The 23487-nt window shown below is 40.8% G+C and overlaps 2 protein-coding genes across 2 annotated transcripts; one reads left to right on the top strand and one right to left on the bottom strand.

The window, feature by feature from the left end:
• The first annotated feature begins 1248 nt into the window (after nt 1–1248).
• LOC114565715 (zinc finger protein 768) lies at nt 1249–6850 on the top strand. The gene is made up of 4 exons (XM_028593919.1): nt 1249–1602; nt 1865–1926; nt 3132–3225; nt 5725–6850. The coding sequence occupies exons 1-4, from the start codon at nt 1395–1397 to the stop codon at nt 6768–6770; spliced, it is 1410 nt and encodes a 469-aa protein (XP_028449720.1). The 5' UTR covers nt 1249–1394; the 3' UTR covers nt 6771–6850.
• A 5842-nt stretch (nt 6851–12692) lies between these two features.
• Nucleotides 12693–23082, bottom strand: pnp5b (purine nucleoside phosphorylase 5b). Its single transcript, XM_028593920.1, has 6 exons — nt 22978–23082; nt 20031–20200; nt 19678–19781; nt 18304–18479; nt 17202–17392; nt 12693–13667 (listed from the first exon to the last, which is right to left on the bottom strand). The coding sequence occupies exons 1-6, from the start codon at nt 22995–22997 to the stop codon at nt 13447–13449; spliced, it is 882 nt and encodes a 293-aa protein (XP_028449721.1). The 5' UTR covers nt 22998–23082; the 3' UTR covers nt 12693–13446.
• Between the last annotated feature and the right edge of the window lie 405 nt (nt 23083–23487).

Below are 23487 nucleotides of genomic sequence, written 5' to 3'. Positions count from 1 at the left end.
CAGATTAATATGAGAAAATCAGTTTTTCTGTTTGTTTTTTTTCTATTTTCAAATAAATTAAGTTGATCAAATTGTGGAGTCTGGTTATTTTAATAGTAAGTGTAAATAAACAATTGTTGAATGTTAAATTATTTCATTACAACTTCCTCCATTGCCGTTTTTGTTACTCTCACCTTGCCTACTTCTAGGATTCCCACATTCATTGAAAAGGTGTCAAATTTGATCTACAATAAACAGAAGAGGACCAAAAACGGATCCATGAGGGACCCCCAATTTGGATAAAATTTCTAAGGTCAAAATCACAGATTGAGCCTTTAGGGTCAGTGTAACGCTTATCAGTTAAATTTTCTAAGCACAAATGGACATTTGGAAAAACAGACAGATCATTAACTGAATATGGACCAAAAAAACACTTACTTGGGGTCAGAGGTGCTTGCAACTGATGGTTTTGAGTGGGGGGCGGTACGTAGCTAGGCGGAACAAGGGAGAGAATACCATTGCACTATTGAATAATTGGAGCCCAGACGCAATTTTGTAATTTTCTAAATTTCTGATCCTCTGAATAAAAAACAGAAAATTGGAAAAACAGTTTAAAGATCCAATTATTTAATTTGTCAAGGCAGAAAAAAATATAATGGAACCCATTTTTCTGTTTTTCCAAATGTCCATTTGTGCTTAGAAAATTGAATTGATTACATTGACCCTTTAGAATCAACTTGTCTTAAGCAACTAAAATGCTAACTAGTTCATTGGTGATTATTTTAATCAAGCTTGCATTTTATAGTAATAACGTAGGCTTGAAGAAGAAGGTATGGTATTCGATTTGGGGTCCGTGTCATTCTACTATTTGTGTTCAAAAAGGGGACTGGTGCTGGTGAGCTTTCTTAGGATTTAAGAATTTAGCCATCAGTATGGACATATGAGGGGGAAAAAATGGCCTACATTCAAGTGTGAATTTGTATTTTAATATTGTGTTTTCATCCGACCATCATTCTTGTGTTTGAAGAGATCTTGGCCTGCCATATAGCCAAGCTAATTTTACCCAATCCAGTCATTTTTAAGGCTGTACTGTTGTCTGCCAGACTAGTAAAGGTAAGTCACTTTAAAGTTTGACCTGAAACACCTATGAGTATTGGCAAAGAAATGTTAAGACAATCATCTCAGACTCCTGTTCCTCTCTTCCTTGTTGGTTGTAATCTTACTGCGTTCCTACTCGTGCACTTACGGTAGAGCCCTCCGCCACACGGAAGAAAAGGTTCCAGCTAGCTAGAAACAACATAGGGATGTAACATTTTCTAGTGCGTCGGTTGTTTTCGCGTTTTTAATAAATATAATTGCGCGAGGAGACATTTTTATCATATATTGTTCTGAAATATTCCTTTGCATGAGTCGACATGGCGACGTGCATTCCCTTTCAAACCCAGCTATCCTCTATAATGGAGGTTTTGGTTAAAGCAGCAGTGACAGAGATATCCAAACTAGTCGATGACAAATGTGCGTTTTTGCATCTCGAAATATCCCGAAAGCAAAGCGAGAATGAGATGCTGAAAAGGAAATTACTAATGATGGAGAACAAAAATGCACAGCTGCAGCGCGGCTTTGGTAAGATGCTTAATTCTGCTTTTATTTGTGTTCTTACAGTAATTGACGACTCGAGTAAACTAATTATGCATATTAATGTGGAAGTACCAGACATGTGATAAACAAAACGCCACATCATTCTGTGAAACAGCAGGGCAGTTGGTATAGGGAAGCACTGTATGAATGCTGTACATTCTTACATACATTATTGTTCAATGTTAATATATTTGATGTCACTTTTGGTCTAGCTTTTTAAAATGTATTTCTTCCTTTTGTGTACCAGAAAACTACATGGACAGAGGAACTGATGTGGGGAACTGTCCGCTTCCTACAGGAGATATTAAGGTCTGATTTATGTCAGTGTTATTACTCAATAAAATTACGCCCTAGCAGTGTAGTTGTATTTGCTAGGGCATAATTTCCTCTGGGGACAGGGGAGACGTGTCCCCCCCCCACTTTTAAAAATCCCCCCCACTTTCAAATATAATATTTTATTCATAAGTCTTGGTGATTGACCCCTATTTTAAACAAAAAAGAAAGTAGGACATCTTTTTCTTATACATAGTTTAGTACTATTCTTTCTGGAAGAATTTATCATTGTGATCAATTAAATTGCTTCCTGGTATTTGTATCACCCTAGTCCCTAGCCGAGTGTGGAAATGCAGGAAATGGGATTCCCATTCCATTTTGGCAGAGGAACCCAGACCTCCTGTTTTGTGTAATAAGGTGTAATAATGAATCAAATTGATAAGTGCAGAGTGCATTGCACATACATAAGAAATTGCAATCAACCAGTTTTAAAACACATAACAAATGTGAGGGTTTGTGAAAAATACATTCAAGATAGTTACTCTGCATTCAGCAACTTAATTGCAGAGGGAATGAATGATGTGGAGAAACGGTTGGTCTTTCTGGGAGGCAGCAGATAGCGCCGTCCTGAAGACATTAGTGTCAATTCACTGGACAAAATGTGGTCTGGATTAATACAGTACAGTAAAAGGAGAGTGAATATTGGATTTGCAATCGCCTGGTGGCCAGAAACACCACTCCAAATGACTGCTAAGGTTGCTTTGTGTCTCTTCCATTTATAAATTAGCAAACATTTGCTAACATGTTCATCAAATCTACTTCATACTGTGTGGTGATTATATGTTAGAGCTGCCCGATTATGGAAACTATCATAATCACGATTATCTTGGTCAATATTGAAATCACCATTATTTAACATGATTACTCCTTGACTTTTTGGAAAGATGTTGCATTTATTGAACTTAAGAAACAGTGAAACGGTTCAGCAAATCAACAGTGAAAACATATTAAACTGTGAAATTGTCATTCATTCTTCTCCTGTTTGAACTTTTTTTTAATACTAAGAACACAAGACAAAATAAGACTTTTTCTCGACGATTTCGGCTCCTAACAATCATTGCTTTTGTGATCGTTTGGAGCCAAAATCGGGATTAAAATGTGATTAACTGCACAGCCCTATAATATGCCAACGTTGTGTTTACAGTCACAGCTAAAGTTGAATCCGTCTTCTCTCCATCTAGTTTCCTGATATTGACGACGCCACTGTTTCGTTCACAATAAAAGAAGAGAGTCCAGATGAGATGCTGTGGATCAGTGATTCTGCTGGACCGATCGGTGAGTTAAAGGACAAATCTGGTGCAAAATTAACATAGGGGTTTATAACACGTGTGTACCGAGTTCGACCATTCTCTGGGATTTGGTTTCCTGCTAATCGAATGTGACCAGTTTCAGCGCAAACCGCTAATTACCTAATAACGCTAGTCGTCGGGGCATGGGTAAAGTAAAGAGACGAGAGTACGTGAACGGTGCTGTCTTTATAAACTATTTTTTTAATAAACTGTCTGTACACTTACAAAGTTCTCAATGCTTCGGTTTACATTTTGCTACCGTGGAAGTGTGGTGCTATTTTGAAATAGCAATTTCTTTTTACTTTACCCACGCCACGACGACTGGTGTTATAAGGTAATTAGCGGTTTGCGATTAAACTGGACACATTCGATTAGCATGAAAACATATCCCAGTGAACGGTCAAACTCGGTACACACGTGTTATTAACCCCTAGGTTCATTTTGCGCCGGATTTGAACTGAAGGAGGCGCACCCTTACATCACGTAACATAGTTTTAATATTCCTACAGATTCAGTCCCATTCCTCATCATCCAGTGTAATATTCAGATCCTCAATAGGAAATTGTTGTCGTCTTCTCAGTTTTTGTTATGGCTGGGTATCACTAATGATTTCCCAAATCGATCCAATTACATTTCCGATTTGATTCTATATAGTAACTGAAATTTCAGTTACAATACCAAGTTTGCTTGGATATAAAAGAAATAGCTACAGTACAGGCCAGAAGTTTGGACACACCTTCTCATTCAATGCATTTTCTTTATTTTCATGACTATTTACATTGTAGATTATCACTGAAGGCGTCAAAACTATGAATGAACACATATGGAATTATGTACTTAACAAAAAAGTGTGAAATAACTGAAAACATGTCTTATATTTTAGATTCCTCAAAGTAGCCTCCCTTTGCTTTTTTGATAGCGCTGCAAACCCTTGGTGTTCTCTCAATGAGCTTCATGAGGTAGTCACCTGAAATGGTTTTCACTTCACAGGTGTGCCTTGTCAGGGTTAATTAGTGGAATTCTTTCCCTTATTAATGGGGTTGGGACCATCAGTTGTGTTGTGCAGAAGTCAGGTTGATACACAGCCGACAGCCCTATTGGACAACTGTTAGAATTCATATTATGGCAAGAACCATTCAGCTAAGTAAAGAGAAACAAGTGGCCATCATTACTTTAAGAAATTGCGAAAAAATTGCGAAAACTTTGAATGTTTCCCCAAGTGCAGTCGCAAAAACCATCAAGCACTACAACGAAACTGGCTCACATGAGGACCGCCCCAGGAAAGGAAGACCAAGAGTCACCTCTGCTGCTGAGGATAAGTGCATCCGAGTCACCAGCCTCAGAAATCGCAAGTTAACAGCAGCTCCGATTAGAGACCAGATGAATGCCACACAGAGTTCTAGCAGCAGACACATCTCTAGAACAACTGTTAAGAGGAGACTTCGCGAATCAGGCCTTCATGGTCAAGTAGCTGCTTGGACCATCATTTATTTTTCAACTGGACAATGACCCCAAACACCTCCAGGCTGTGTAAGGGCTATTTGACCAAGAAGGAGAGTGATGGAGTGCTGCGCCAGATGACCCGGCCTCCAAGTCACCGGACCTGAACCCAATCGAGATGGTTTGGGGATAGCTGGACCGCAGAGTGAAGGCAAAAGGGCCAACAAGTGCTAAGCATCTCTGGGAACTCCTTCAAGACTGTTGGAAAGCAGTAATCGGAGCAAAGGGTGGCTACTTTGAAGAAACTAGAATATAACATGTTTTCAGTTATTTTACATTTTTTTGTTAAGAAATAATTCCACGTGTTCATTCATAGTTTTGATGCCTTCAGTGAGAATCTACAATGTAAATAGTCATGAAAATAAAGGAAACGCATTGAATGAGAAGGTGTGTCCAAACTTTTGGCCTGTACTATATTTCTATACTACTAACAAGGCTCAAAATGGCACCACACTTTAACGGTAGCATAATGTCAAGTGACCGTTCAGCTCACGTTGCACGGCATTCGTCGGTCGACTGGTCATGACTGTTTTCCAAAGATGGCGCCTGCTTGTATACGTGAACGCTACTGTCTTTATAATCTATCTTTTTAATAAACTGTTTGTACACTTACAAAGTTCTCAATGCTTCGGTTTACATGTAGCGACCCTCATTATGCTACCGTGGAAGTGTGGTGCTATTTTGAGCCTTGTTAGTGGTGTATAAATAGCGATTTATTTTTACTTTACCCGTTGCCTGACGACTGGTGTTATAAGGTAATTAGCGGTTTGCACTAAAACTGGTCACATTCAACTAGCATGAAAACATATCCCAGAGAACGGTCGACTCGGTACACATATGTTATTAACCCCTAGGTTAATTTTGCGCCGGATTTGTCCTTTAAAGAACTGGATTTCATGCAAGAATGAAATCCCCCAAAAGTTAAAGTTTTCCCCTTTTTTAAATGAACTACATGGCCCCTCTTGAATTTCCCTGTCACTCGCAGGTTCTGCTGTACATTACCGCACAGGTAATGCGCCAGAGAGTCAACAGTTTGAAGAGGACCCTCCGCTAAACCATTCCGAGATCGCCACAAGAAAATCATCCGAGTTCGGTGACTTGTATAACTCTGGTCAGCACGCGGGAGACATCGGCAGCCCTCAGTTCACCGTCAAGACCGAGAAGGAGGAGGACCGCTCACGATTCAGCCAGGATGGATGCCAGCACGGCGCGGGGAAGCACGCTCAACTGGCTACCGACTTTTCCGCGGACGAACGAGAGAATCAGCTCTGGACGTCCATAATCGAAGGGAATGACATCGATGCCGGCTTCCCTGACTTTTCCAGCGTGGTAGAGGAGTATTCCAACACGTTCCCGGACCATTCGGACGTTCACGTGGTTTCTAACGCCGCCAAGTCTGCCGGCGTGCAGCAGTTGTCCTCTCAGAGGCCGTGCAACGGGATCTACAGCACTGAGTATCAGAAGGATGTCCCACAGTTGTCCAATTTTCAACCCAGAGCTCAGGCTGGCCTGCTGCAGCCGGACAGGCAGAAGGAACAAGCGTACTCGCAGCGAAACCCCTCGCATGTTGGACACGCGAGGCAGCCGGACGAACACACCGAGAGGGAGGGTGCGGCTGGAGAGAGACCGGCCGTCAGTCACTCGCACAACACTTTGACAACGGGCCGCTTCAAAGCGCTCTCGGGCACGTCGCGAGGCTACTCCTGCTCGCACTGCGGCAAGACGTTCGGCCGCCTGCACCAGTTCAAGCTGCACCAGCAGAGCCACAAGAGGAAGCGGGCGTTCTGGTGCACGGTGTGCGGGAAGAGCTTCCAGTGTTCGTCCCACCTCAGCATACACCACCGGACGCACACGGGCGAGAAGCCGTACGGCTGCGGGCAGTGCGGGAAGCGGTTCACACAGCAGAGTAGCCTGAGGGTCCACCAGCGCACGCACAGCGGGGAGCGGCCCTACAGCTGCTCGCTGTGCGGGAAAAGCTTCATCCTGATGCACCATCTGAAACGCCACAGAATCATTCACACGTACAGCTGAGAGGGAAAGACGTCTACGGCGAACTTGCTCAGGTGAAAAAGATAAAAAAGTGACCCCTTCAAGAACACACAAAAAAAAAAGCCTATTTTTTTTTTTTTTTTTTTTTGGGGGATTGGGATTTGTAAACTCGTTGCATTGCTCCCGGACTTTGTATAATAATGCATATTCTACTATGCAAAATCCATCGGGATGGATTTTAAGATGTTTGCTTCTTTTTTTTAAATACTTATAATTATTAAAAACTGAATTGCACCCTCAAACAAAAATCACACAAGTCAGTATTTTTTAAGGCACGTCCAATGCTAGAAATCCCAAAAAAACCAAGATCTGAAATGTGGAGTTATTGTAAAGAAAAAGATTCTACAAATTCCCTCTTACAGTTACCTGCATACTGATCTTCACAGTTTGTTTTTAGCTTCTCAAGTGGAACTATGCCTTACTTCATCTGAGCAAACTGAAACTGTCGAAGCACAAGACGCTCATTATTATCCCCATAAACTGTCCCCTTTACAGTCAGCAGAGGGCTTTCCATTCAGAGCCAGTGAAGAAGCACCTCTCAGGTTTATGTTGTGATGTCATAGTTGGTAAAAACCTGCCCGACCAATTTTTCCATAAAACGTATCTCCAAAATCCTTTATCCTCCTGTGTTATGATTTATATTAAAGGATTGTTTGAATCAGCAGCTGGATGTCTTCACCGTTTGTAATTCTCAGGTCATTCTCACTGTATTTATTAGGCACTCAACATTAGGGCTGAAACTAACGATGAATTCATTTTAAATAATTTTAATAATTCTCATCAGTTGTTTGGTCTATAAAATGTCAGAAAAGGTTGAAAAAAATATGCATCACAATTGTCTAGAGCAGGTGGGTCTTCAACGTTTTTTAGGCCAGGGACCCCTAGGCTGAACAAGAGACCGAGTAGGGACCCCCTACCGCATAACGTATACAATTGAGTTGCATATTAAACTGTGCAGAATGGATGAAAAGAAATGGATATTATTTATGCATCCTTTGCATAATGTTTTAATGTTAAACATACATGTGGAACAGTGACTCCTTGAGTTTAACTGTATGGCTACCAGTGGCTACCTTACCTATAGTAAGCTTATCTTCAATGTGTAAATACTTTTTTTTTCTCCACAAATAGGCCAATTTATCTTTGCTATTACATTTTTGCATTCATATTAATGTATATTTTCAGACTTATTTTTATTTTTGAAATAACAAACTTTCAAATAATTTTGGCAGCCCACCTGCACTAACTCTGAGGACCCACCCCCCTAGGGGTCCCGGACCCCCCGTTGAAGATCTCTGGTCTAGAGCACAAAATGCTGCCTTCAGATTGCTGGTCTCCTCTGTCCTGCAGCATAAAACCGAAGGATGGAATTCAAATTCAATTTAAATTTACTCAAAAGCGTTGAATCATAACAGGAGTTATCTCAGGACACTTTACAGATAGAGTAGGTCTAGACCAGACAAAGATTTTTTTATTTTTATTTTTTTAGATAATTTTTTGGGGGCTTTTCCCTTTATTCGATAGTGGATAGACAGGAAAGGGGGAGAGAGAGAGAGGGGATGACACGCAGCAAAGGAATTGGGACGTCTCTGCAGCACCACATTACTTCATTCAGAACAGTTTGACACATATTTAGCCTTTGACAAATATTGTGCCTCCTTGCAAATTGGATATTACGCTAGTCTATATTGCGATTTCAATAAAATTGCGATTAATTGTGCAGCCCTATTTTTGACTAGATATTGTCTTAGATTTTAGATGTCGTAATATCGTAAATGGCTTAAGTGTTGTCTTTTCCTGGTTTTAAGGCTGCATTACAGTACAGTAAAGTGATGTACTTTTCTGAACTTACCAGAGTATTCTAGCTGTTTTATTTGCCTTTACCCACTTAGTCTATATATTCACATTACTGATGATTATTTATCTCAAATCTCATTGTGAAAATATTTTGTGAAAGCACCAATTGTCATCCCCACAATATCACCGCAATATCGACATCGAGGTATTTGGTCAAAAATATCGTGATATCAGATTTTCTCCATATCGTCCAGCTCTTTATTGTTTTGAACAAAGTTCAAACCATACAGTATACAACACGAACACATCACCCCCCTTCCTAAACACCCCCACCACCACCACCACCACTCATCATCACCACATATGCAGCAGGCCTCGGTTGTCAACTTAGGTTCGCTTCCTTACACAAAAATGAAGTCAAGATAAAATAATAACCATAATACGCAAGACAAATACAATAAAATAATAACAAAATAGACACCTGAGAATCATCTAGGTAACAAGGACTACAGTTACGGATGAGCGAACTGGCTAACCCTGGCACATTTACAGAAATGTTGATTAATGTGCATTGTCCTAATAAATAAATCTTAAAAAAACAATATATGTGATAACACAAAGGAACATACAACATGTGTCTCTCCACAGCACAAAGCTTCTTAGGAGCCCTCCAGAAAGCGTAAGTACTTTCCCCATTTTCATTTATTTTAACAACGTATAAAACATACAACTCGAAACATGAACTTATCCCCCCCTTTGTCATCACCACCCGCCCATACTAAAATCAAGGAAAGATTACAAAGTAACTACAATATTCGTGATAATAACAAAACAGTAACAAAATAGGCAATAAACCAAATAAACATATGTATAAATGACAGCACCATAAGCCCATTGTACACATCTCTCCCCAGCACAAAGCTTCTTAGGAGCCCTCCAGACAGCTCAGGTACCTTACCCATTTTCTAGTATAGAATCTGGCAAACTGTTTATATGAAAAAAATGTAAACACCGCCACCCTAGCCATCTCACAAACCCAATCTGTCTGGCTATCATTAAAATGATGTGCTTATACATCCCATCTCACAGAACAAATATTCTTGGGCTGAATGGAACCTGGGTCCCTGCAATCCAACATAGGCCTGGACCTTATTGCAGGACCATAGGACATGAAGTAATTGGCCGTCTTCTGTCTTACACTTCCAACAATTTGGTGTGTCTTTCAGACCAATTCTAAACAATCTGGAGGGAGTCCAATAGAAGCGATGCATAATCTTGAACTGAAGGAGGCGCACCCTCACATCGTGTGACATAGTTTTAATATTCCTACAGAAACGGCCCATATTTGAGCTTTATATAGTTGATTTCTCGCTTAAAAAAGTCTCAGAAGTGAATTTAATAACGAAATAGCCCCGACAAACAATGTATAACTTTGCAGTGTCTGAAATATGAGACCTGCTGTTGAGTCTTCAATGTGTTTCTATGTGGTTCGCTCAAACCAATCAGCGTGCAGCTCATCTAAATATTCATGAGCATACCATATTTGGAAGAAAAGCTCTTGTTCCAAATAGAGCCTTATTCATAGGGTAGTTAAGGGCCTAATAAAATAGCATTTGGGCAATTTTCAGCCCAACCAATGTTACATAACATATTAGGAGATCTTAAGGAACAGTGTTAAATACCCTATATAATCATTGTATCACCCCTTTAACTTTTTGCATGGAGTACCTTTTTTTTTTTTTTTTTTTGAGTTGTCGGTCAGTATGTTTGACAGGTTAGTGTGTTTTGTTAAGCTCAGTTGAAGTCCTACGGATTGGACATGTCAATACAATCAAGCCAAAATGAGGCAGCACTTCATCTTGGCTAATCTTCCAGGAAAATGTGAGTCAACAGTATCAAGATGAGAGAAAACCACAGTGAAGGTACAGTAGCTGTTTTCTTCTTATCCCCAGAGGCTTGGGAGACTTTTATGAGTTAGGCGTGTAGGTGTTGCAGGTTGTTACTTGCAAGAGAACTTTCTCTCATTTTTAGACAGCTCATTATTTACCAAGTAGATAAGGATTTCCCCTAATTATGTTTCTATGTTTAGCGCTATACAAACACATTCCACTTGTATTTGTCTCCAGTTAGGAATATTGACTTGTATTGTATAATAGAAAGTAAATTAATAACTGACTCTCTTCATTTTTTGGGCTTTTTTATTTGCTTCAGAAGTCATAAAAACTGAATCCTTCAGCAAGTAAAGCAGCTGTTAGGAACATAGTAACTAAAGTGCTCTCTTCTTCCTTACACTTGCACTTCAGACAGAATAAAGACGAGAGAGGTGAAGATTATAAACCAGGGTCTGGAGTCCTTTTTACTTATCCATCCATGGTGAAAAGGCAGATATTAAAAGATTGATTTCTAGATTTTATGAATCAATAATCAGATCAACACAAACAAAGATGGATTTTATAGAGAATTGATTATTTTAACCCAGTACTAGTCTTTGTTGTGGTCTTGCTGACGTTTTAAGTGTACTTTCCATAAAGTAACAACACATGGTGCAACACAGATGTCTTCTTACTTAATAGTTTTATTTCTTAAGGTGCATATCAGTGACTAACGTTTCGATGTAGGGTTACATCTTCATCAGAATCCCTTCCATAGTTCCTTCATACTTTCTATAGTTTGTGTGGTTTAATAATGTCTCTAACGCTCAACGTGGGTTTAGTTTGGGGTTGAAAGGGTTACACAGGTAGTAAAGTTGTACAGTGCAAACACTGCTCTCGAACAGTATGTTCTGCAGCAGTGATCCGAGCCAGAGACACTTCCTTTTTCATACATGATTGAAAGAGCAGCCTTCACATTTGACATGTACTGCAACGTTTTAGTTTGGAGAGCTTCACGAAAACATACCTAGTGCTTCAGGACTTAAATTTCATATTGTATAATAGTTGTGTTAGATAAGTGTAAGTGCACACTCATTCACACTCATTCTAATGAGTGTGCACTTGTGTGAAGGTAGCACAGTCAAACAGGTCTTTGACTTTAAGGTCAGTTTAAACAAGCAAGGAGTTTAAAGGTGTGTGTGTGTGTGTGTGTGTGTGTGTGTGTGTGTGTGTGTCTCTGTGTGTAGCCATTAGTGACCTGCTCATTCCCTGCAGGGAAACAGGCATTTCTTACAGCCTTGTATAGCCATAAACAACGGTGCCTGAGCATCATGGAAAATGTTTCTTTTTTTTCTTTTTGGAGGAAGAGGAGGAGGAAGGGGACAAATGGCAGTGGTTCAAGTTTGTGAGTGTAGACTGGAGTGTAGACTGGAGTATCCATGTCAGTGGAGTGAGTGGGCAGAAAAGAAAAACATGGCTGATAAGGTGAAAGGACAAACCGACAGTAAAAATGTCAACTATCATGATGGTGTTCTCTCTCAGCGAGGACAGCTGGGAACACCATCTTGATGGATTTGTTGACGTTCTTTTCCTGGGAAGCTGACGTTGTGAATTAGCATGTTGTGCTTTATCGGCAGACAGTTAGGAGACAGATGTTAGGGATACAGTTTGCATTTCTGGCCTCATTCCTGTAGATAAATAATCAGTCTTTTTAAATATGTTTTATTCATACAGACACGTCTCCTGTAGCGTTGGTTTGTTGCTGTTTTTCATGATTTGGGCAGAAAAGGCCCTTTAGGAGCTAATCAGTGTAAATCTTAATGCTACAGTAAACAGTGATATTTTAGACAATTTTGCACTTCCAACTTTGTGGCAGCAGATTAATAGCCGTTTCTTTTGAGTTTTGAGTCTACAATGGTGAGTGAGGGCACTAAACCCAATGGTGAACGTCAAAGCTCCATGATACACAGCGTCCAGAGGATGTCAACTTTGAGGCGAGAAAGCGAGATTATGTTGCTATACAATGGATTGTACAAATGCTATATTGGAGTACAGTAAGCTGCATTGTGGGATGTGCAAACCACTAACTTGACAAGAAGTAGATGAGACATGGGGAAAGTCAGGAGAAAGTTTGTACCTGCCAAAATGAAATAACAGAACTGAAGGTGGATTTTAGGGGTGGTTAAAAACCCTGCATCTGTAAGGGGGAAAAAAAACTCACACAAAGCCACATTGCTTTAAAGTTGAATCATTTTATTGTAAAAGTAGATCCATACATAGTGTTTAGTACAGTACTTCTGAAAGCACAGATCCCAGTCTGCTAACAGTGATTAGACATGGAAGGAGATTTTGACTCTGGTAACTGTCCCATGCAGGTTATAATCCCTTTTCACCAACTGTTCATAAACTGTCAATATATTATCAAAGCAAATAAAAACACCAGTTAAATATATTTAGTATAAATATTTCATAACATTTTATAAACGGTAAACATTTTATACCGTTATGAAATTATTATTCCCACATTTCCGCCGTAATCTCATTAAGACTTGAGTGATGTGCTTGTGTTCTACATTAAATAATGTGAATATCTCTGTATTCATATTAGTTATCTGATATCTGGGAATGTAAAAGAACCTAAAAGAATAATAAATATGTATATTTAATTTAAAAACTACTACTTTAGAATTTACAATCAATACTGTTTCACTGAAACAGTCAGCTGAATACAATAAGACATCACGGCAGGGCATTTGTCAGAAAATTTCAAATTAAATATCTATACACTTAAAAAAAAAATGTAAACGATGTTGACAGAGGAGTGTAGAAAGAAAATGGACCAGTTTCCAGGAATTTTTTAAGACTAGACTTAAAGTAACAGTCAGTGGAAACAAAGCAAAGAAACTTATTTTATGTAGTAAGTAGCAAACCCATGCAGGGGGGGGGGGGCGTGCTGTGTGGCGGAGATGGAGCCTGCGTCAGTCACATGTTCAGAAGGCATTGTTGTCGATGGGCTCCAGCCGGGTCACCATGGTGGACACCAGCTTCTCCAGCTGCTCGGCCCTCATCATGCCCGTTTCCAGCACTTCCTCGTGGTTGGCCTTCTCCTGGCTGTCGTAGTCCATCACCGAGCGGTTGCTGATTAAGGACAGGGCGAAGACACGCATCCCGGCGTGGCGGGCGACGATAACCTCGTGCACAGTGCTCATCCCTGCAGCAAACACAAAGAGGAGGTGAGAAGTTACGCTGCAAATATTCCAACGTTAGTAAGTGTCCCTGTTAGGTATGCCTACCGGGACCCGACGGGACCTGATGGGTTCGGTCTTCATTTCTCATTTCTCATTTTACACGGGCTCGGGCTTGCACTGGTAAATGAGCGGTCAGGTGATGCGTTTCAATTAGTGCAAATATGGATCCTGAGGAGGTGAAACGGAGGCTGGCCTCTGGAGGACTGATTTTATTTCTTTGTTCCAACTTCCAAGTAGCCTATAGCCTACGTTAGTCATCAATAAATGATGTTAAAAAATGAGAATGACCAAAGGGCAAAAGAGCGGTGTGCGTGCTCACATTTGAATAATGTTGGGCTGTAAACGGGTTCAAGCTTTTACAAAGCTGTCAGTCAAAATGTACAAATTTTGCCTGGCCTAACTTTTAAGGCCCGATTACAGCTTTAATGCCTACCATACACTAGAACAGGGGTCTTCAATGTGTTTTAGGCCAAGGACCCCTAACCTGAAAGAGAGATGTAGCATGGACCCCCTACTACATATATTGTATTTAATTGAGTTGCATAATAAACTGGGCCTACAATAACGTGTAGGGTGGCCTAAAGCCTATACCTTTTATGGTGCCCTATAACACTGAGCCAGAGATCTTCAACAGGGGGTCCAGGACCCTTAGGGGGTCCTCAGAGTTACTGGAGGGGGGCCCCAAGTTATTGTTTATTCACTTAAAAACAAGTTCAAAACTTAATGTCTGAGAATATACATAAACATGGGTCCAACATATTATTAGCGAAGATAAATCGGCGTCCCCTGCGCCGTCTCTTTTTCAGCTAAGGGGTCCTTGGCCTAAAAAACATTGAAGACCCCTGCACGAAGCTATTAAAATTATTTACATATTCATATATCATCATGTTTTAATGTTAAACACACAGTGAAACCATAAGCTTAACTGATGGATACCATACCTTACAGGCCAGTAACCATATCAATGTTGTTGAGGTTGTTGTTGTTTTAGAGTTATAGTTTGATTTACCTTTGCTAATAATATGTTGGACTCATGTTAATATTTTCAGACCCCCTGTTGAAGATCACTACACTAGAAGACTCTGAAAATACTTTAAAAAGATTCAAGTCTGACACCATGTCACATCCAAAGACAATCTGTCATTATGTATCTGTGAGTTTTTGGTCACAGACTAGAAGATTTTGTTAAAAATGGGGATCTTGCAGTGTCACAATTTGCAAGACTACAACTTGATTTGTTTTTGAAAAATGTAACCAAGCTTGCAAACTACTGCTAGCGTTAACTTCAGGGAAAGTTTGGCGATTTTCTGTTCTGCCGTAGATGCAGATGAATGCCGCCAGTACCCAGAGGTCTGCGTTTACCTGGCGGTAAATCTCTGCTGGATGATTTAGCGTTTAGCTTAGCGCAGCACCATTGCAGCCATAAACAACACCAGCTCTACTCAGGTTGCTGCTTCCTGTTTGGTGCTGGAGGGAGCGCACCCATTGGTTGTTAACAATGTTTGCATGATTTAACTTCAGTACAAAGACCTGAAACTTACGATAACATCAAACACGTTTGATTTTGTCAGAACGTCAAGACGGGAAAAAGTCAGACTCGGACTGAGTTTTATGACCTTACATCAAGCATTTCTCAGTATTTTTTATGGTAACTTTTTTGTTTATGGTAACTTTCAACATGCAGTTCATTTGGATTGGTCAACTGATCTCACTATATACTGGGAATGTACAAATATTTACTTGCAATTTAAATGAACTTTGTAATTCACATACATATATATATATATATATATATATATATATATATATATATATATATATATATATATATATATATATATTAGGGCTGTCAATCGATTAAAAAAAATTAACTAATTAACTGCACAATTTGCTGTAATTAATCGCGATTAATCGCGTTTTTAAATTGAGACTGAAGCTTGTAATAATGGATATTTAAATGCTAAATCACTTAACTTTGCAAATATGAAGAAAAAAACAAACAAGGAAAGGTTCTGCTAAGTTCAGAATGTTTAATATCTTTCAGAACAACAGCAGCAACAATTTGGCTTATTTAGTCCTGCTGAAGGCTGCTGGAAACGGCTAGAAACTGTCTGACTTGAGAGCAGATTTTTGTCACCGTCCCCGGCTGCTGTCGCCTGCTCTCGTCTACTTTACAGGCGAGGAGCAGTTTATCTCCAACGAGCCGAGAGTTCAGTTCATCTCCAACGAGCCTATGTTCAGTCGGCGGCAGGGCAGTCGGGAATCACCCGGAAATGGCGAGCGCAATGAGGTGACTAGTCTCTCAAAATCTGACGAAAATCTTTTAAACTGACCTTTGTTAAGCTGAAATGAAGACAGATTCAGCAACTGCACGGCTTATTTCTCGCTTAAAATGTTTTCAGAAACATGTTTCAGTGAACTATTTTAGTACAATATGAGATCGTATTCTGAACGGCCGCCATGACAGTCTGGCTCTCAGCTCTCAACATCCGGAGAAAACAAACCCATGTGACGCGTTCGTCCAATCAGCTGCCGGTTTTCATTACTTGGGCAACAATACCGAGTAGCGCCGCCTGCTGTTATGGAGACGTATTACGTTTCTCAGTCGCCACATGAAGTAAACAAACACAGCTGCGTTAATTTCGTTAATTTTTTTTAACGAGTTAAATATTAAAAAATTAACGCGTTAATTTTGACAGCCCTATATATATATATATATATATATATATATATATATAATTTATGAGGGCAACATCCTGCTTTATACAAACTTTGCAACATAAAAACTTTGAAGTTGCTTAAAAGTGAGGTGTCGAAAGACTCATCCTGTGATAAAATGATGTGTTGGTCATAAAGTTAGTCACATCACACCGTCTGCCTTCTCTCCAATATAACGGAACTATATGGCACTCAGCTTGTGGTGCTCAATGCGCCATCAAAATACATTTGAAAAACTCAACAGTAATGTCTCTTTGCAGAAATCATTACTCAATATAATTCACAGACCTGGTTGTGACCACTTTCATGTAGGAACTATTTTCTTTCTGCCATACTGTAGTTCCTACATGAAACTGCGATCTAATTTCATACTCACACCAAAACAATCTAGACTACAGCACTACAGGTAAAGAGGAAAATGTATTTATTATTGATTTTGGGGTGAACTGTCCCTTTAAATATGTAGTTGGGATGGTTGAGGTTAGGGTCTAGGGAGTTTTCAACTATATTCAATTGCAATTATTTGTGTGTACATTGTGTGTGTATGTGTGGGCTTGTTTTACTATATTCGTGGGGTCCAAAAACCGGGGAATACAGTATACTTGTGGGGTCTGCACAGCCTTGCGGGGCCCAAAATGCTGGACCCCACAAGGTTAAATGGCTGTTTGAGGGTTAAGACTTGGTTTTAGGATTAGGGTTCGAATCAGGTTATGGTTGACCATCCCCACAAAAGATAGTGAAACCAACGCGTGTGTGTGTGTGAGAAATTTCAGACTCACCAACAGCATCTGCGCCCAGACTGTGCAGCATGCGGCACTCAGCGATGGTTTCGAAGGAGGGACCTCCCAGGAAGCAGTACACCCCCTCCCGCAGGAAGTTGTCGTAGCCCAGCTCTGATGCCACATCATGGGCCAACTGACGCAGCTCGCGGTCGTAGGCATCAGACATGCAGGGGAAACGGACGCCAAACCTGAAAGGGGGAGGACAGTGTTGAGTCAACCATACAGCTGGGCTATAAAATTACTTCGAAAATTCCCCCTAAATGACTCAGGTAACATTAAAGCAATACACCAAGTTCCTGAGATTGCTTCATGTCCTCATGAGGACAACCAAAGACAGTACTTGTGAACACTGGGCATGGAAGATTTGTAATGTCCACATACAGGTCACTCCTGCAGTTCATGGATTTGAAAAGACTGCTCTGACTTTAGACAGACTTCTGCTCTGAAGCTACAAGACATGTTAAAGAGTTTTGATGCGTGTTAAAGCCTCCGGCCATGGAAAACAATAGGTGCTTTTATTAACAATGACTCAGCTTATCGCCGCTCCAGGGCTGAAGTGTGGCAGTTTTGTGTGGGAGGAAGAACAAAGAAAATAAATGAATACAATATGGTGGGGGGGGACTTTTTAAATGACAGCTTAGTCATTTAAAAAGAAGAATGAGTCAAGACAACTATGACTACGACTTCAAATATTATTATTTAAATAAGGTTAATCTGTATTTTTATTTTTAACCAAAAGCCCTACTAGGGACAAGTGTCTCGAATTAGCTTCAGCTAAAAACACTATGATACATTTATCAGATGACTGTTTAAGCTTATCTATATTTTTTTGTATCCGTCCCTATCTAAATAAACTTTAATAATAATAATAATAATAATTACTTTTTGATTTGATGACAAATTTAAAATATTCCAGGCCAAAACCTTTGCATATGATGTGGAAATACTGGTTGTTTTACGCACTAAACACGTCAACTTTGAATGTAAAAGTATTACTCATAAGCAACCTCAGTATTAACAGTATCTGCCCTCATAGAACCATCCATCTGATGTCCATCCGTCTCCTCTCCTCTCCTCTCCTCTCCTCTCCTCTACCTACCTCTCATCATTTGGTCCAGCCAGCGGGGTGATTCCAGCGAACCCAGGCATGTTGATGTGGTCCTTGAGGATCATGACGTCTCCCACTTTGTAGTCCTGGTTGAGGCCTCCAGCCGCGTTGGTCAGGATGACCGTCTCCACGCCCATCAGCTTGAAGACACGCATGGGCAGCGTGATCTGGAGAACACAAGATAATGTGAAACACTTGCACACACTATAATACGATTTATGAATAAAATGACTGCTAGAGCTAGGGTTTTAATGGTGCAAAAATATAAGAATCACGTGCATGCCAGCTGCACAAACCTTGCTTGAAACAAAGATAAGGGGACAGAATGCAAAATGCGTGTTTCTCAAAAGCACGTGTCAAACTCAAGGCCCTTGCAAATTTCGCACTGTTTTTCGCACTGTTTTTCGCACAAAGCAGAATTTGAGTCGGCATATGAATTAATAGAATCAAAGATATTTTACTTTTTCGGTTAAATAAAAGCATGTCAATAAACTACATGTCTGGCCCTTATTGAGATTCTCATTTCATAAACTGAGTTTGACACCCTTGCTCAAAAGGGAGGGAACTTAATCTGCACGTCAAGTAGTTGACAGTACACAGAGCATTACATAATGTCAGTGATGAGAAGATGTTTGCATGTTTACTGCAGTGGATGTTCTGTCTGAGGTGGTTGAACAGGTGGCTTCTCATCGAACAAGCACCCTGATATCTCCAACTGTGCACACTGTGTCCACACACCAGCTGAATAGATAAAAACCTACAGTAGATTATCAACAAAACTTAGGTTCCAGGGGAAAAGTTGGTAAATGGAATACCGTGTATTCCATAATCGTGGTATTGGTACTTTGCAGGGCTGAGTTTAACCCTTGAACTTTTTTTTCTTCATGTTCAATAAACCTTATTTATATGACATTATACCTCACTTTTGAGTTAAAGAAAAAAACAAAACATTACGAGTTATTTGGACTTGGAGTTATTACGCTCCATAGGGTTTGTCACGTAGTGGACCCGTGCGCTGACGTGCAAGTGGCACAGTAACTGGCCAATGAAACATGATAATTTTAGCGTTTCAAGCGGGCTCTAAATCAAAACACAACTAAGCCACACAGCCAATGGACGGGACGCATTGCTCCACAAAATAAACAAAATACTTTCGATATAATATTGCGCAACGTGATGTTGCGATAACGATACTGAGTCGATATATCTTGCACCCCTAATCGGGACTTTCTAAATCAGAATTAAATTGATTCAGGAAATCAGTGACAATACCCAGCCCTAGTACTAAGTACTAAGTAAACTTAGATCTGAGTACTTGTTCCACCACTGCTAGCCGTTAACATACGACTGGTAATCTCTACTCACCTTCTGGATGGGGTGGCCCTCGTACAGGTGGAACCTGCCCTGCATGCAGACACACGGCTTCCCTTTAAGAGTTCCAAACACCAGCTGGCCAGCATGACCATGCACTGCAACACACACACACACACACACACACACACACACACACACACACACACACACACACACAGACAGACATACACACAGACAAAGACACACACACACACACACACACACACACACACACACACACACACACACACACACACACACACACACACACACACACACACTTAGTTAGCCACCCATTGCATTTGCTTAGAGCCCACAAACATGCACACACATATATGTTAACAGCTGTTGCAGGCTGTGCATACCTGTGCTCCGGGGGAAGTTGGGAATGTCGCAGTATTTGAAGACCTGAGGGTCCTTGATCTTCTCAGCCAGACCCCCCAAACCTGAACCGCAGACAATTCCCACAGTGGGCCGCACCTGTGTGTTGGACCGCAGCCAATCAGCTGTGGTACGACACTCCTCATAGCTTTCGCTGAGAGAGTCAGAAAAACAAAGATCTGTCACCTATGTACTAAGCTCTTGTATCAACAGCGTTTACTTTCTGTAACGTTTAACACACTACACGGCCAAAAGTATGTAGACACCTGGCCTGCATGCAGTGTCTGAATTTATGCTTTATGTGTTTGGTCTTTCTATACTTTACATCATACACACCCACTGTAAACACAGTGACCTCATTTCCTCATTCTGCATTCAGTTACAAGGAAATAAACAGGAATATTTGATTCAACAGAAGGGAGGTGGGGGCATATTTATCTCTCACACACACACACACACACACACACACACACACACACACACACACACACACACACACACACACACACACACACACACACATTATTGTGCCAACAATGCGATTAAGCACATGTGAGGGCTCTACTGTTGAATCTATCCACCCCTTTGCCTTTGGATCTTAATCCAACCTTGAGCATTCATACACGTATTAACAACTTATTAACAAGTTTAGAAACTCTTTTGTTTACTAATGTGCATAGTAAAACAAAAAGACACAAGTTAGACTGACCACAAACAACATATTAAGAAATGCTACCATTACTAGAATACTAACAGCCAAACACACACATACTTAAAGTTCCCATGGCATGAAAATTTCACTTTATGAGGTTTTTTAACATTAATATGTGTTCCCCCAGCCTGCCTATGGTCCCCCAGTGGCTAGAAATGGTGATAGGTGTAAACCGAGCCCTGGGTATCCTGCTCTGCCTTTGAGAAAATGAAAGCTTAGGTGGGCCGATCCGGAACCTCCCCTTTCTCTGCTTTTGCCCGCCCAGAGAATTTGGCCAACCCATGAGAGAGGCATCATGGCTTTCAAATAAGCAAAGTAGCAGTTGGTCAAGGCCACACCCCCACCTTCCACCTTGCCCCTCCCTCTCTCCTCCTCAATAGCTACAGGCACAGAAATGGCACATCCTAAGGAAAGCTCATTGTGGGACTGGCTGTGGCTGGAATTCTGCACCAAGGCTGAATTTCGGGAAAGAGACTTCAGATACAGTATTAGGGGACCACTAAGGTCTATATAAAAGAGACTTCAGATACAGTATTAGGGGACCACTAAGGCCTATATAAAAGAGACTTCAGATACAGTATTAGGGGACCACTAAGGTCTATATAAAAGCATCCAAAGAGCACCATGTCATGGGACCTTTAAAAGATTATTAGTGTAGTGTGGCTCAGAAGCATGACCCATAAAATAGGTGATACATATTTACACCTTTGGGTAACTTGGTTATCCCATTATAGGTGCAGGTGTAACACACTGTGTGTGTGTGTGTGTGTGTGTGTGTGTGTGTGTGTGTGTGTGTGTGTGTGTGTGTGTGTGTGTGTGTGTGTGTGCGCGCGCGCGCGCGCACAGGCGAACGTGCCAACTAACACATCAGTGTGCCAGCTGGACAGTGGCATAAATGGAAATTCTCAAAATTGTAGGCCTACAGTAATTGAGTAGATGTACTTAGTGTTGTATCTTGTTTTGAACTTTTTTTGGCCTATAAGCACAATGCCAGCATGCGGTCATCCCAGGCTGTCTCGCGACGTTCGGGGAGAGTTGTGCGTCTCTCTCATCGTGCGGCAAAGCCATATAACATAATAATAATAATAATAATAATAATAATAATAATGCATACTTTATTAATCCCGCAAGGGGAAATTACACGTGTACAAATAAAAGTCACAGCAGCAGAACAAAACGCTTATCAGTTCAATTTTCTAAGCACAAACGGACATTTGGAAAAACAGAAAAATGGGTTCAAATATCCAATTTTCTTTTTTTCCCACCTTGACAAATAAAATAATTGGATCTTTGACCTGTTTTTCCAATTTTCTGTCTTTCATTCAGAGGATCAGAAATTGAGAAAATTACACAATTGCGTCTGAGCTCCAATTATTCAATACTGCAATGGTATTCTCTTCTTCTACTTTGTAGAATATGCAGTTCATTAACTGTATATGGACCAAAATAAAAAACTGATAGACTTTGGGGTCAGAGGTGCTGGAGAATGATGGATTCGAGTGGGGGGCGGGGCGTAGCAAGGCGGAACGAGGGCTATTGAATAATTGGAGACGCAGTTTTGTATTTCTGATCCTTTGAATAAAAACAGAAAATTGGAAAAACAGGTTTAAGATCCAATTTTTTAATTTGTCAAGGCGGAAAAAAAATTAAAAATTGGATATTGGAACCCATTTTTTTTTTTCTTTCAAATGTCCGTTTGTGCTTAGAAAATAGAACTGATACGCGTTACACCGACACAGAAGCCACCTCTGTGAGTTGGGTCTGTGGGTTCATAGACGTGACGTCACGGCGGAGCCATGACAAGCCAGTCCCAGTTTGGAGTTTTCCGTCCCATCGGTGAGCCAGAAGGGTTAAACCGTGTCTGGAGCCAACTTGAAGTCGTCACTTCAACGTGGGCCGTGAAAAAGCCGCATCATCAAGGGCGTCACATCGTCCTCCGCGCGCTCGCTCAGCCCGTTTTTAATTAACGTTATCTAGCAGTTTAATCATATAGCCCGAGTGTAGCCTATCTACATTTAAAGGTATTTCAAGTAGCCTATTACAGCCTCCACTTGTTGTAAAATAAGCGATGGAGACTGCAGTGACACATTGAAAATCAACACAGGCTGCGTCACAGCAAAAGTAGCATATATATATATATAATCTATAATAAACAAAATTTATAATAGTAACCTATTAGTCTAACTTTCTAATAAGCTAGTAAATATGAATGTACTCACATGGACGCAATATCGGACATGATGAAAAGTGATGCAGGGTCGGTAGGTTGCTTCACGTTAGATTGATCCAGTCTGTCTATCCGGGCTTCCTGATGGAGGGACCAGTTTATAGCTTCACACCCCCCGCCCATTATTCAACACATCCCCCGCACGTCACAGCCCGGCAGAGGCTCCGATTGGTCGAAGCGCAGGCGTTGTACGGATGTGCTTCTGATGCGCTCGTGTTCACCATGGTGTTCATCATGGTGAACACACACCCCACACTAACCAATGATGTGTTCAGAAAATCTAAGCAGTCAGAAGAAGAGGGAGGGTGAAAGGGGGGAATCCACAGAGGAGGAGAAGGAAGTAGAGGAAGAGGTACCCGTCCAGGCCTTGGAGGACGCCTGTGAACAGGTTGACTTGCAGCTGTGCAAGGATGGATTCGACATTATAGACGGTTCTTCCCACGTTGTCTTGTCAATGTGGAGATATCGCCTGTGATGCTGATGAAATTCTCTGGCCAGATCC

This window comes from Perca flavescens, chromosome 12, assembly GCF_004354835.1.
Source record: "Perca flavescens isolate YP-PL-M2 chromosome 12, PFLA_1.0, whole genome shotgun sequence".
Taxonomy (NCBI): domain Eukaryota; kingdom Metazoa; phylum Chordata; class Actinopteri; order Perciformes; family Percidae; genus Perca; species Perca flavescens.
The sequence above is the reverse complement of the archived record's forward strand: the minus strand, read 5'-3'. Positions and strand labels throughout refer to the sequence as shown.